The 14,593-nt window shown below is 40.8% G+C and overlaps 1 protein-coding gene across 25 annotated transcripts in view; it reads right to left on the bottom strand.

Moving 5' to 3' along the window:
* Positions 1–14,593, bottom strand: part of R3HDM2 (R3H domain containing 2) — a 161,448-nt gene that overhangs the window by 24,683 nt on the left and 122,172 nt on the right. For 11 of the 25 annotated variants that reach the window (XM_047065832.1, XM_047065835.1, XM_047065837.1 and 8 more), the window contains 10 exons: positions 14,128–14,169; positions 11,436–11,522; positions 10,786–10,912; positions 9,866–9,944; positions 9,162–9,221; positions 8,458–8,598; positions 7,940–8,048; positions 5,082–5,177; positions 2,156–2,187; positions 2,004–2,057 (listed from right to left, as the gene is read on the bottom strand). In XM_047065832.1, the coding sequence (XP_046921788.1) occupies positions 2,004–2,057; positions 2,156–2,187; positions 5,082–5,177; positions 7,940–8,048; positions 8,458–8,598; positions 9,162–9,221; positions 9,866–9,944; positions 10,786–10,912; positions 11,436–11,522; positions 14,128–14,169 (827 nt within the window). The remainder of the gene's footprint in view (positions 1–2,003; positions 2,058–2,155; positions 2,188–5,081; positions 5,178–7,939; positions 8,049–8,457; positions 8,599–9,161; positions 9,222–9,865; positions 9,945–10,785; positions 10,913–11,435; positions 11,523–14,127; positions 14,170–14,593) is intronic. The other 14 variants (XM_047065827.1, XM_047065840.1, XM_047065825.1 and 11 more) reach the window with 5 other exon arrangements.

Below are 14,593 nucleotides of genomic sequence, written 5' to 3' on the forward strand. Positions count from 1 at the left end.
AGTTCAGTTTATCAGGTCTGAAGAGTGGGTAGGGAGGCCTGTGTTAAGAGGTGACAGTAAATGTCAGTAATGGCTTATTTATCAAATGGAATAGAATCTTCCAAAGAACTAGGAAGTTGCCCTAGTTATTGCCAAAGTGGATGATGGAATGTGGTATATCAGTATTTGTGTCACACACTTGGGAAGAAAGGTATAAAGCAGTTAGAGAAGACCAGCTTCTCATCACTAGAATTCTGGACTAGTACCCAAATAGAAGATACCCCCTTCAGAGTCCATGGAATTGCATATTAGATGACGTAGATCTTTAACCAACACATAGTATGGAAAGCAGCAGCTTACAAGGAGATATGGATAGGACAGGGTTATACCTGCTCACTAGATCCTTGGAGCTATTATCAGCACAGTCTGATGTAGTTCAATGCTCCACAGCACTGATAAGGGCATCGTTCTTAGCAGTGAATCTGAATTAGGGTTCCAAATGGAACACTACTCAGAGAGGAAGGGGTGATATTTGTAGAGAGCTGGTGTGGTGTGGTGAAATAACACTGGACAAAGAGTCCCAGTTTTGCCACTAATAGCCACATAAACTTAGGTTAGCTACTTAATTTCTCTGCTTTTGTTTTCTTTCTTCCGTGTAAACCAGCTTACCAAATCAGGACACTGAGAAATCTGAATCAGATACAGTATACTTTGGCAACCATAAAGCCCTGTGCATTAGCATGTGCAAAGAAGTTCGCTTAAAACTCCTGTTTATTACAGATATTCTGGGATGATTCATGACCTTGAAGTATACAATATGGAACAGGAATTTATTTATTTTTTTTGGGGGGGGGATCTATTTTGACCACCATGAACAATGCAGAGCCTTTACTGCCTAAGGGCTTTCCGATGGACCTCAGGGTGGGATGGTCTAGGAAAAAGAGTTCAGAGATATGGGAAAGGAGATAACGCCCCCCTTCAAAGAATGAGAAATCTTGTGATCCAAATTTCTATGTGGTCTGACTAACTTTAGAAAGGACAGGGGGGAAGGGACAATTGAAGTGCTGGGAATGAGAGCTCTGACTAATCTCAGTTCCCATCAAGCTTAGGATTCAAAAAGAAAGAAGCCCTTTGGAATGGGTTAGACCTGAAGCCTAGTATTGAATACTCAAGTTTTCTCTACTCTATAGTTGTCCTGTTGGTAAAATGGGAAGAATATACTTAAAATCAGTTGGTACCAGATAGGGTCCTAATGAAGTGCTTCTCTCATCACCACATTGTGTGATCCTCTAGAGTAGGACTGAGAGACTAAAATGAAAGGGAGATTCTCATGACTGCTTTGTGGAAAATGGGAGAATATTAGGCCTGAAGAAGTTAATATAGCAGCTTTCACCAATGTTAACAGCAAGTCATGGGCAGTCATATAAAAAAGATATGCTCTAAGTCCATTCTAAGGAAGAGAAGTCTTTTCTGAGGTCATCTTACACATTATGTTGTCCCAAAGAGAAAACTGCATAGACAGTGATGTTTGTATGTGTTTTTATATGTGTGTATGTGTGTGTGTTCTATTCTTTCTTAAAGACATAAAACATTCCCTACACTGGGTCAGGGATAAGCTCTTTACACCTTTCATAGCAGAAAACATAGCCAGAAGATACCCATTCTTTTACCTTAATATAAATACACGTTGAAATCCTCCCCAAATGCCCAATTCCAGCAACTTCTGGAAATGAGCAGTTCCTATCCCAGACACACCTATTTGGTCCCCTTCACCACCTATCCACGACTTAAAATGAGATCAGCAACAACAAAAATAAAGTCATTGAGCAGGAGCCATTTCTTTTTTAATCGGGAAAAATATCCAATGTTGCAAAAACCACAAAGTGAATTATTCCACAAGCAGCCATGCATGGAGCAAACTCACTCCGCTGAAAAGATTACAGCAAAACAAAAACAAAACAAAAAAAGAGAAAAAAAACAAACAAACAATGACAAGGAGAGATATATAGATCACACAGAGGTACCTAAAAATCTGCCTTCTCTTGTGAGAGCTAGAAGAAAAGGCTTCTTTGGAGAGTCTGTTGGTTAACATCAAAGAAAAGCATCATTACAGGATTATATTAACCTCACTGACAAAGCTCAATGAGAAGCAGGGAACATGCTAAGTGGTACTAACCTGATGTCATTTAGATATCCGTTCTGGCCAGTCTAGGTGAAGGGGAGAAAACGGAAAATAACTTATAAGAAAACAGCATGGCATAACCGAAAAGGGTGTCCGTGATGCTATGAATACCCAAGGTCCTCAAACCACGCTCACCCCCCAACAGGGAGAGAGGGAGCAGGGACAGGATGACCCACACCCACACACCCAATCTGACCTCTCACCTTTAGTGGGAAAGAGCATTCAGTGTTTTTAGCCTTCCCACAGAGTGTTTAAAAAGAGACGCTGATAAAAGTGGGAGTATGGAAAGGAGGAAGAGGAAAGTATTAACCTATTATTTCCTTTTTAGTTCTAAATTTATTCTCCCTAAGAGGTAAAGCTGAGCATAATAATTGGTGTGCTTGGTCCTAAAGAGTGTGATCAAGGGAAGGGAAAAGGGAGACAAGAGAAAGAAATTTAGTTTTTTTTTTGGAAGTCATCCTCAATGACTATTCCATTTCTATCCTCCACACTGGCCAAAATGAAAGACATTCTGACCTGAGACCCAAGGAGAGTAAGAAATTGGGGAAGCAGGTACTTTTTCGGAGCCTAGAAAAAATGAAAGAATTAAAAGCCTGCAACATTCCTTTTGGGGATCATTTCCTGACAAAGCCACTGAGCTGAGTGAAGTGAGCATTATGATGCACTCCCAAGCCTTAGAAAAAGGTACCAAGAGTGTCCAGCTGCTGAGCAGAGTGGGCTCCGTGCAGACCAGAGCCTAAGTGGGGCAGCTCTCCCAGTACACAGCTCAGGCTCCAGAGAAGGTTGCAGCGGCAGCATTTCCATCCAAACACCCTTCTTGCCACTTCCCTTTCTTGTTGGCCTGCCTCTTCCTCCCATTTGCCCCTACCAACGACTCCACCCTTAATCAGCTCCCTCTGACTGGCCAGGTTCCTCTCCACAAGGGAATCTTGAGTATGGTGGGCTTTGGACATGTTTCCTTGTCTAGACCTTCTGAGATTCCTGATGCTTTTAACACAACAAGAGTTAGGAAGTGCTGAAATGAAAAGTGGTAAATCCACAAGGATTTAACAAAGAATACATAAATTAGTAGAGGCTTGAGAGACTGGAAATCAGGAGAAAAAAGGAGAGAAGAGCTAACTGTGATTTTGTTACAGTTGTACACACTTATGTTCTGGTGTTCCTAATTAGCCCCAATACCTTATTAAAAGCTACTTGTGCTTTCAGAGGCTCTATGGCTTTGCTAATGGCTGGCATGGTGGGACAGTCATTTACCATGTGTCAGGGAAGCAGAGCAGCACATCACAGATAGCTATACTATGATATCACTGGTACTTCCTAATCTGAAGAGCCCAGAGCAGAGCAAGCTATTGAGAGGTGGTTTACTTTAGGGGTTAAGTTTAGGTGGTTTACTTTAGGAGCCAGACTGCTTGAGCTCAAATATCAACCCTGTCACTAACTAGAGCTCTGATCTAAGATTACTTAACCTTCTATGCCTCAGTCCCTCATTCATAATGAGGAAAATAACATAACCTACCTCAAAGACCTAGTGTGGATTAAATACATTTATGCAGAGTGCTAAGAACAGTGTCTCAAAGATAGTAAGCACTATATAAATGTTTGTTATTATCATCCACCAACCTGCTCTGTCCACAACTTAGGGTCATCGTCGGCCACAGACATGTACAAGTGACCTCTCTCCTCTCATTCCACCCAACTGGTTTGCAGGTAAAGGCAGAGGACCCTCTTTGGGCTATGGTTGGATAATCTGGAGGACAGATTTTTTTCTGACTCAGAATGGAAGTCTATATAACAGAAGGTAAGATGATTCCTTCTCCTTGGTCAGGAGGTTTGTTGTGAATCTGTCCCCACTGAGGATCCTTGGAACACTTGGGTCTCCTGAGACAATGGAACACGTTCATAGAGGAGTTCAGTTTTCTTGAAGTCAGAGACAATGTTTTTCTGAGCTAGGTGATGATGGAGAGATAAATGTATTTTTTGTCTTGCTGACAGAGGGGAGAGTGGGGAAATGAGAGGAGAGTAGTGTTCATCAAAGTATATTGATTAGAATTGGCCATCTTTTGACTACAAGGGTAGGCTGGCTCTTCCTCCTTTGTTTGCTAATTTGACTGTAAGACAGTGCTGCTATCTTGAGCCTACATTTTCTGGAGATCTGTTCCTCTCTTGCTTATCTACAGCCTTTCCTGAATTTCTGCTATACTTCTCTTCAGTCTTGTAGGCAAAGGCCACCAAATACAGGGGTACCGGGTGTATTTAATATGGCCCACACTTCTTAAGAATAAAGTTGCCTAAAGTGATCGTGTTGCCTTCTGGCCCACAAAGTCCATACTATTCTAAGAAGCAAGGTAGGAAATAGAGGAAGAAAGAGACTTCCTGTTCAGATAGAGACAGGAGGGAATAGTAAGTGGTACCCTCTGTGCATGTGGAATGTGGAGCTCAGAGAATGGATGCCAGATCTGTGCTCTAACAACCACCAACATATCCTAAAAATGAGGCTGGCCAAACAAGATGGATGTATATAGGCTGTGTGGATACTAAGTTTTCCACTTAGAAGCAAAGATGCCTAAAATGGATAGTGGGAGTGAAAGAGGGGAAGTGGGAGAAGGGATGGACAGGCAAGAGTCAGGGCCCTTCCATAAGGCCTGCCAAAACCATTTCTATTTTCAGTCTAATCATATCTACCAAATTCAGCCATTCCATTTGTTCTCTTGGTATGCCATACTGCAAAGTGTATGAAAAATAATACAAATAAAAATCTGCAGTTTCCCAGTAAGCCACATTTGAGAACCAAACTGGAGCTGGCTGATGTTGGTTAAAAAAAGACAACAACAAAACATTTACGGAGGGTTCATTCCAATCACAGTTCCAAAGGTTAAGAGCTAAAAGCTATGGGCTGACAACTCTCAGAAGCTACACTTACCTCTCGGGCAAATATTCTCTCTCGGACCCTTTGATATTCCTCCTCTCTCTCTTCTATTGACTTGCTCCTCCTTCCATCCTGCAATGGAACTCTGATCTAGATCGATGAGCAGAATTAAGCTAGTTAAGTTCTCCTCGTACTGCAAGCTCACTGCACACCAGCAAGGAAGAGAAACCGGGAGAGTTTATAGTTGCCATCAAAAAAATGGAAAAAAAAAAAAGAAATAAAATTTCCAGTGTTGGACAGGTTTCACTGGGTACATCTGACCATGCAGTTTGGGAGATCAGGTTTTCTGGATGATTGGAACCTCTTCGTCTCCCCACCCCCACCCAGAGTGTCAAGAACAACAACTATTTATAAGGATTGGGTTGCTTCCTTTTAGTAATCAGGTACTAAGGATCAAGAGAATAGCCCAGGGAATAAACAATATTGCTTTGGAGGGAAAGAAAGGGATAGTAGGAAGCTAGCAAGGGAGAAGAAACAGGTATTTAGCAGAGCCGAATGTAGAGAAGAGTTTTACAGAACTAGCACCTGATATTATCCCTTCTTTACTCACTAATGCCATGGCCTGAAGATCCAAGTCACACACAGCTCAGCAAAGAGGGCCTTGGGAATGAAATCCAAGTGAAGCTAACCTCAAAGCTTAAGCAGTTTTTCTCCTCTTAACTATAGCCACTGGAGGGAGGGAAAGAGACAGAAATTACAGAAATAGAGAAGAAAGAGAACAGAGCAACATAAAGAGGAGAAGAGAGAGGAAAGGAGAACAGAACAGAAAGAAGGATGGACAGGGAAAGGAAGGGACAAATAAGGCACGGTGGAAAGGAGAGAGAGAGAGAGAGAGAGAGAGAGAGAGTGATAGAAAGGGAAAAGAAGGAAATGGAGGTTAGAGAACTTTAAATTCTCTGAAAAATGTAGAGAAGGTGATGAGGGATGAATGGGCAGATCACCACCTCTGGCTAGCCCACCACCCAACTCTCCATCATCGTTTTCCTCTCTTGGCCTGTTGAGTTGTGAGCACTGTCCTGGGTAGGGTGTCATACACAGTGTCCTTTTCCATACTGCTCTTGAAGGCAAGATGCTCTGGGGGAGACAACCCGTCCAATGAATGTCATCAGTTATAAAAGATTCTGACCTTTAATCCAGAGGCTCTGAAAGCTTCAGATGATGCAACCAAGGAGGCTGCTGCTCTACGCTGATCTTCCTGATCTTCACCCATCTCCACGGGTAGGTATAACTTCAGGAGTATCAACTCTTCACTAGATTTAACTCTCACTAGCATTAAGAACCTAAATTCTACTCAATGTCTTTTTACAAATCCCATTTCAAGAAGACATAGGACCTCAAGTACCCCTAGCACTGGTGAACCAGTGACAGAGCAGAAAAAGTATAATGGGCTTTGAGGTCAGGCAGAATTTCAGCTCTGTCACTTCTGAAAAATGTTATTTCAGGCAAGTAACTTAACATCTCTTAGCCTCGGTTTTCTTGTATTTAAAGTGGAGCTAATAACCCCCATGTATACTGGGTTGTGGAGAGGATTAAAAGAGATAATGCACAGAATGTGTTTAGAACAGAATCTAGGTCAGGGAAACACTCAAAAGAAATAACAATTAATGTATTTATTATTAATATCACGGACCGAAAATGCAGAGAGCCTACCCTACTATGGATCAAGCCTGATGCTGAGAGATGAAAAGTTCGTAATATGGACAGATTCTACTCCGCCCCAATGTGCCTCTAGGCCTGAATAATTCCTGATCCACAGAAAAAGGGTTTTGGGAAAATGGAGAGAAGGGCATCAGGATGGAAAGGCTCTTTCTGATTTTTAAAATTTTGTCTTTTTTTAAATATTTCATTGTTTTCAATCAGACCCAGCGTGTTTGTCCACAAAAGATAATGGCGTTTTTCTCAAAAGGACTCCCTCAAATACTCAAGTAGCAAGCAGGAAAAGTCCTGGTCTCGAGACCATACGATATCCCAAGAAAATTAATTTTGACTCTAGAGGTAAGATATTATTATAGTTATCATCAATTAGCAAGACTCATATTGGCTCTACCCAACCATGCTCTTCAAATCTTAATCCTGGTTCTCCACCTAACCTCCTCTGGAGGTCAAACAGAGGCTGGCTGGATCTAAATGCTGTATATGGCTGGGAAAACTAATCCCCAAACAAAAACTTACTATCTGAAGAGTAGGCTAGAAGTCAGGGCAACAGCCAGGCCCATGAGTGAAGCGATAGGGCAGACTGTTCATGTTTTATTCCCACGGGAATAGAATAAAAAGGGGATACTGCCTGAGATTCCCAGCATCAAATGTCAAATCAACTCACTCACCTTGGTGGAAGGAGTTGGGAAAATAAGGAGTTTGCAGAAAGGGATCAGAAACATCTTTATAAGTGGGTAAATTACATCACAACTTTGCCAGTCCAAGGCTAGCCCTGAGCTAGGATAAGACAGAAGTGGGATAAAATAACTTTTAATGGTTCCCAAAGAAATTCCTAACTATTAAAGAAAAAAAAGAATGAAGCCGTCAGCTGAATCAAGGCTGAAGCAGGGAGGAACCTTGCTTTGTCCCCAAATGACCTAGAGCTAGAAGTCAGTGGCAGAACCAGGGAGTTCCAGGCCAAATGAGGAAACCCAGCAAAACTCAGCACCATGTCTCTCTGGGGCTAAGAGGGCGGCATTCAGCTCAACAAATGTAGTCAGTCCTCAAAATTAAGCCACAGCCAACTGAGTAGAACTCAATACATTTCTCCATACTAAGATATTTCGAGTTTTCTTTATCCCACAAAAATTCTTCTCCCCTCCCAGTTTCTCTTACTGCAATCTCTCTGTATGGCCCCACCCCTTTCCATTCTTCACCTGGTTATCATCTCGGTCCATACTGGCATCATCTCTCTTGAGAATGAATCTCTGTTGAAATTCTGTATTCTTCTCATCCTTTATATGTTCTGAGAATCTCTGTTCAGGGCTGGTTTGGGAGAGAAATGTAGAAAGAAGGAAGGAAAAAGATCCTTTTGTTAGGAAGCAGACCTTCTAGTATAGCACTCTTAAAAATTTCACAACTCTCCCTCAAGGGATTTCTGGAGTCACACATCCACAAAGCCACAGTGAAATCCTCAAGGTCTGTTCTTTGTAAGCTGTCTTCCTCCAAAGTTATACCTGTCCTATCAATAAAGGTGAAGAGACGCCAGGGGCCAGCCTTCACAAAACACAAGTGCCTCCTAGACTCTATCTCTAACTCCTCACAAAGAGTAGGAGTTGATTATATAACCCTCCACATTGTCCCCTCCCCAGAAAGAGACATCTTGATCCTACACCTTCCTCTTCCACGCTAGAGGCTATCCCAGGAAAGTCTTCCAATCTCTTTCCTCCCTTACATTCTTGTGTTACTGGTTTTGTTGATGATGACAGCTTTTCCAGTTTGATCAACATTGTGGTCCATCCCAAAATAGGCAGCTACCCGGTGTAATAGCATCCGGTGATATGAGGTCATCTGAGGGAACTTCTTGAACTGGTTACTGAAGGGAAACCAGGGGGCGGGGAAGTGAAATAAGGAAAAACAACAGCAATAATAACCAATTGTAATTTTTCTTACAAGTGTCTAAAGTGGAGAATTTCTTAAGAGGAACAGACTTATTATAAGGAAGATAGATCCTCACTCAATGGGAACCAAAAAGGTTCTCTCAGCTTCTTTATCTATAGCATTTTGTAGATCACTCTGATCCACTACCCTCATTAAGACTATTCCTAGGTTTCCCCTTCCTGTATGGTATTCTACAAAGAAAAAAGGGAGAATTTGAAGAATAATTAAAGATGGGACAAGAGCTGGCTACTGAAAAGATATCAATTCTTTTCAACTCAAGTCTATGCAATAACTTAAAAACCTTGCTTGGTTTTCACAATATACTTTTTAATTCATTCTGATTACTTCTCCCCAATTTCTTTTGGTTCCCAGTGAGTAATTACTTCAAAATTCAGACTTCAAGGGAAATATGAAAGGGGGATATCCTAAAGTTGTACCTAAATTTCTTTTCAGTGCCCCCTCCCACCTTTAAATGTGTATTTCGTTCAAGTAACTTACTTGTTGTCATTAATAAATTCCAGAATCTCCTGTTCTAATTTTAGCAGCATCATTCTGTCCCTGTTTAGAAAAGATTAAAACAAAACAAAACAAAAAGCAGCCCTCCCATAGACATTGAAAGCATTGAAACCTGCACACTACAGAAGCTGAAGGGAGGAACAGATCCAACCCCCAATAGCAGACCAATAACGTAGACAGACCTCACGGGCCTGTCTTATATTACTTTAAAAAAGAAAAACAATCAAGTAGAGAAACAATCATTTTGCAGATCCTCCTAATCATGTACTTTGTTTTCCTTATCAGAAACCTAATTCTGCTGGCAGCTATGTTCCTTTAAACACATACTTTACACTTACAAAATCTAATCAGTAGTCTACATTCTATCTGGTTATAGATGTATATTTAGTTTTTATACGTATCAATTTTTTTTCCTGTACTTTTAAATCATACTCCCAAGACTTTAGATTTCTTTGCCTCTGCATTCTCCTTCCACAGAATTTGTCTCAACTCTTCTGAAAGCAGACACCTCAACACGAGGGTACTATGAATCCCTCGCAGAATATAAAACTATACTGGAGGGAAATGGTGGGGGAGGGGGGTGGGAATCCTAGATTCGAGTAATGGAAAAATTTTGAGAAGCTGCTTGACCTCTTAGGTATTCTGCTGGGCCCTGCTATCCCCCTTCCATCAAATAATGTTTTTACCTTGGGTTCTTTTTCAGTGTATTTACAAGAAATTCATGTAGGTCTATTCCAGTGGAGTCTGTATATTCTTGGCTGGAGTCTAGAACCACCACAACAAAAGAAATTTAAAATAAATGAAACCACCTCACATGAAATCTAATCATAAGCAGAAGCCCACAATTCAATAAGGGTTTTAGCTTAAAAACCAGAATGATGCTTGATTTACCAGCTCCTGCCCCAACTCCCCATGACAATGATGGAAGGTAGAATCTGGGTCACAGTGTTGCATCAGTATTACACTGAAAAGCTACCTGACTATAATTAAAATTTGCTGAATGTTTTAACCAAAACAAAGCAGATTTTATTCTAAAGAAAATAAATTCCAGGTAAGAGCAGTTGGAGCTGAATTTTCCAGAATCTCAGCAAACAGCTTCAAATGTTATTTATTATTTATTTATTTATAAAAATTTAATCCCAAGATTGCCTTTTCCTCTCAACTATAACTTCTATGGAGCAGGTATTTTTGCTACCAGCCCAAGAGTTTAAAACCACAGACAGCTTAATAATTAGATACAAACCTGATTAAAAAAAAAAATCACTCTAAGCATCCCCAAATCAAAATATAAATGGTATCTGGAGAATCTGCTACTAGTGATGAATCATGTCACTACTTATTCCACAGCAGAAATAGAATCAGAATTAACTACGATGACTTCTTATAGACAGTGCCAACATAAACAGAGTAGCTCTCTATAGCATGTTAGCCCCAAAGCAGGGTTGGCTAAATCAGCAAAGAAAGTAACCTACCTAGTTAGGCACCTCCCCAAGTCAGCAAGACACTAGGAACTGTTGGGCCAGTAAGGTCAGCAGGTTCCAAGATGGAAGGAAAAGACACTACAGAGCACTACATAGGACACAAGAGAGGTGGGGAAAGTCCTCACCTCTAGAAAGCATCTTCCTTGGGACCTTTTCTTTGTTTTTCTCCTTGTCTTCCTTTTCAGAGACATCTTTTGTGGATTTTTCTTCCTCTTTGTCAGAGGGGCAGCTGATGTGCAACTGAATTATATCCTTAGACAAGAGAAAAGAGGAATATTATCAAAGGGGGAAAAGAATTTCAATTCTCCCACAGGATTTTACTCTCCCTTGAAATGTCATAGAAGGGAAATCTTGAGTTACAGAAGATAGTATTTTGTTGATTAAATTGTCTTAGTTTTTGTTCTACCAAAAGGGTGAAAAGCCAAGCCTTTTCTGCCAACGATCACAGCCACTATATGGAGAGCTCAAGTTACACTGGCTGTTCTTGGCATAGAAACTGGACAGATACGGTTCTAATCACCAGAGGGAAAAAGTGTGGGTGGGAAAACAAGATTCAACCCTGGGATCTCCTCATCTGCATCATCTCAGGTGGTCCAGGTGTGAAGACCTATGCTTCATGTTCTCACCCATGCACCCTGCTTTACCACAACCACCTGTTTTGAAGCCCCTTCTACCCTGGTTTCCAGGCCTAATGCTGATGCTGTGGTTGTTACACTACAGTTTACCAAACAATGGCCAAACTCAAAAGTTACACTTACTCTTATAAAGGACATACCTGGGTTTCCAGTGGCCCATCAGCAAAAGGGACAGAGGACTCCTCACACACTGCCAGGCTGCGTACCAACTTCAGCTTGGAATTAGACTGAAACGAACAAACAAACAAACAAATATATATATATTACTCACTTGGTGGACATTCAGAAAGCTTTTCGCTGAACGAAGGGTATCCTCTTTGGCTCTGTTAGTTGCTGCTTCCATTAAGTACAGGTTTTTTTGTTTTTCCCTTCAAACAGGCCTTACTCGCCAGTTCCTGATTTACTTCAAAGATAATTCCCCTGCTTACATTAGTAGACATATAAAAACAAAATGGCTACCTTGAACAGATGATAGGAAAACCACTTCACTTAGCTTTCTCTACCTCCTTTCTCTACCAATTTCAGATTAAGAGGTTTACTGAAAATACACAGTAGCAGAGCTTAGAAGATACTGGATTTAAGAGCCAGAAGTCCTAGCTTCAACTCCTGCTTTTGTGCTCATGAGCTATGAGAGACCCTGAGCAAACTACTTGACCTCTCTGGATCTCTGTTTTTCCCTCAATGAAATGGGGATAAAAATACTTAAAGGATGGCTTGTGAGAATTAAGTGAAATAAACTATGTTAACACAGTGCCTAGAACAGAGTGATAATAAATGCTAAATGACTCTAAACCTGAGGTGGCAAGGGTATGGAAAGAAGTGTCTGAAAAGAGTAAAGAGAAAGAAATTTTTATAACATTTGGGATTTAACGTGGTAAGAAGCTAATGCACTTGGTTTACTTTCGCTGGCTAAAGAATACTTTGCAAATCATTGCTCTCCTAAGGATCCCCAAAGCCAAAAATTATAGAATTGACTCACTGGAAATCTACCTATAAACATTTACTAAGAGTTCTTATAATAAAATCAAGGTTTACAGTAAATATAATAGCACAAAACATGGCATGTGTGTTCTGCGTTGTGCAGTATAGTGCAAAGAACTCGCAAGTCTGAAGAACTGACTTCAAGCCAAGTTCTGCCACTTACTAATGAATATCTTGTCAAATTCACTCAGTCTCTATAAACCCAAGTTACCTAATCTGTAAAATGGACATAACAACTGTCTTACTTATCTCAAAAAGCTTGGGTGGAAATTAAGTAGAAGTGAACACCTTCTGTTGTAAACTTTAACATCAAGCCCATCACTGTGGATTTAGGCCATGTCAGGCAAAACACAGACTCAATTTATCCTATGTGTGGTGTTCAAATCCAAGCCACATACTGTCTGAGCCACTCCCAAATTCTGCCATTGCTTTTTTGGGGGGAAAGGGAGTGGGGTAGACACCCTTAATTATTACTCTGGTGACAATTCTTCTCACTGCAAGAAAGGGTTTTTTGGGTTTTTTTAAATTTATTTTTTATTTTTTTATTTTAGAGACAGAGAGAGAGAGAGAGAGAGAGAGAGAAAGCGCGCGCCCATGTGTCAGTGGGGGAGAGGGGAATAGGGAGAGAGAAAATCTTAAGCAGGCTTCACACTCAGCATGGAGCCCAATGCAGGGCTTGATGCCATGATCCTGGGATCATGACCTGAGTTGAAATCAAGAGTTGGACACTCAAGTCACTGAGCTACTCAGGTGCCCCAAGAAAGGTTTAATATTTTATTGTTCCCTCAACTAAAATTAAAAAGCCATCACACACTAACACATATAGTCCTCCTTGATAATGCTGCTCAAAATAGTCTGTGATGTGCTAATTTTATCAAAAAATGATTAAAAACAAAATCCTCCTCCCTGGCCCAACCTAAAAAGTACCCCCCCTCCGCCCCGCCAAAGGCTGTATTTTTAGGATGTCCAAAACTGTTGAGTCATTTCTACTAATGGTGCAGGATTTATCTTGAAGGGTAAATGGGAAAAAAATGTTGGAGGGAAAAATAACACTCATAGTACTCCTAGAGAAACCAGAGGTGAGGAGAGAAACTGGCTTTCTAGCAGAACCAGTACCAATGTGCTCAGGCTTTGTGACAGACTACAGCTGGGCATCAGAAATAGACTGTGGCTGAACTAAAGGTAATGGAGAAAAATAAAGCCAGACCCTCCAATAGGAAATGTGTGCATGTGTGTGTGCACATTCACAATTAGAGTATAAAGTGCAGGCAGAAAAACTTTGCCTATATATAATCCAAATAAAGTAGATATTAATGATAAGTCCATTGTGAAATGTATTACTAATAACAGTAGAAAAGAAGCTACAGTAGTCCCCTCTTATCATCTGGGATACTTTCCCAAGACCCCCAGTGGAGGCGTAAAACTATGGATAGTACTGAACCCTATATATATTATGTTTTTTTCCCTATACATACATACCTAAGATAATGTTTAATTTATAAATTAGGCACAGTAACAGATGAACAATAACAACAATAAAATAGAACAATTACACTATAATAAAACTAACATAACTGTGGTCTCTCCCCCCCCCACCCAAAACATCCTACTGTACTGTACTCATTCTTTTTCTTGGGATGATGTGAGATGATAAAATGCCTACATGATGAGATGGAGTGAGGTGCATGCTACAGGCATTGTGACGTATCAGTAGGCTACCAATGAACTTCTGATGATATATCAAAAGGAGGATCATCTACTCCTGGACTATGGTTGAAGTGTGGTAAGTAAAACCATGGAAAGTGAAACCTCAGATAAGGGGGGACTACTATGTAGAGAAAGCGCTCTCACCTTGGCTCTTTTCCTGGCATGACCATGGCTGGATGTCCGCCTCTGTTACAAGGGGATTAGAAAATATTAAAGGTGTAGAAAATCAGCACTTAGGTTAAAAACAATACAAGTTTACAAAGAAAAAGCATTACAGTAGCTAAACTATGATGAGAACCACTTGGTGTAGTTGTCCCCCCGTCCCCCTCTGCTACAGCCCTAGCAACTGTGACACGGAAGGGACCACGGGCCACCTATAGCACATCACCACTTACCATGAAGAAAATGAATAGGAAGACACTTACTGGTTAGCCTTCACAGGTTAATAAAAATTACTTTTGGATAAACCACAGAATTCTCTCTTAATTAGGAGGCTTCTGGAAATGTCACTACCATAGCACTGACAGAGTGCTTTTTCCCAAGCATGATCACAGGAGCCTAGTTAACCCATAACGAACAGGCAATATGGCCCTTAATCATCACTTATTGT

This window comes from Lynx rufus, unplaced genomic scaffold (assembly GCF_022079265.1).
Source record: "Lynx rufus isolate CCGP_SWC_20201006 ecotype Redwood Valley unplaced genomic scaffold, mLynRuf1.p SCAF_7, whole genome shotgun sequence".
Classification (NCBI taxonomy): domain Eukaryota; kingdom Metazoa; phylum Chordata; class Mammalia; order Carnivora; family Felidae; genus Lynx; species Lynx rufus.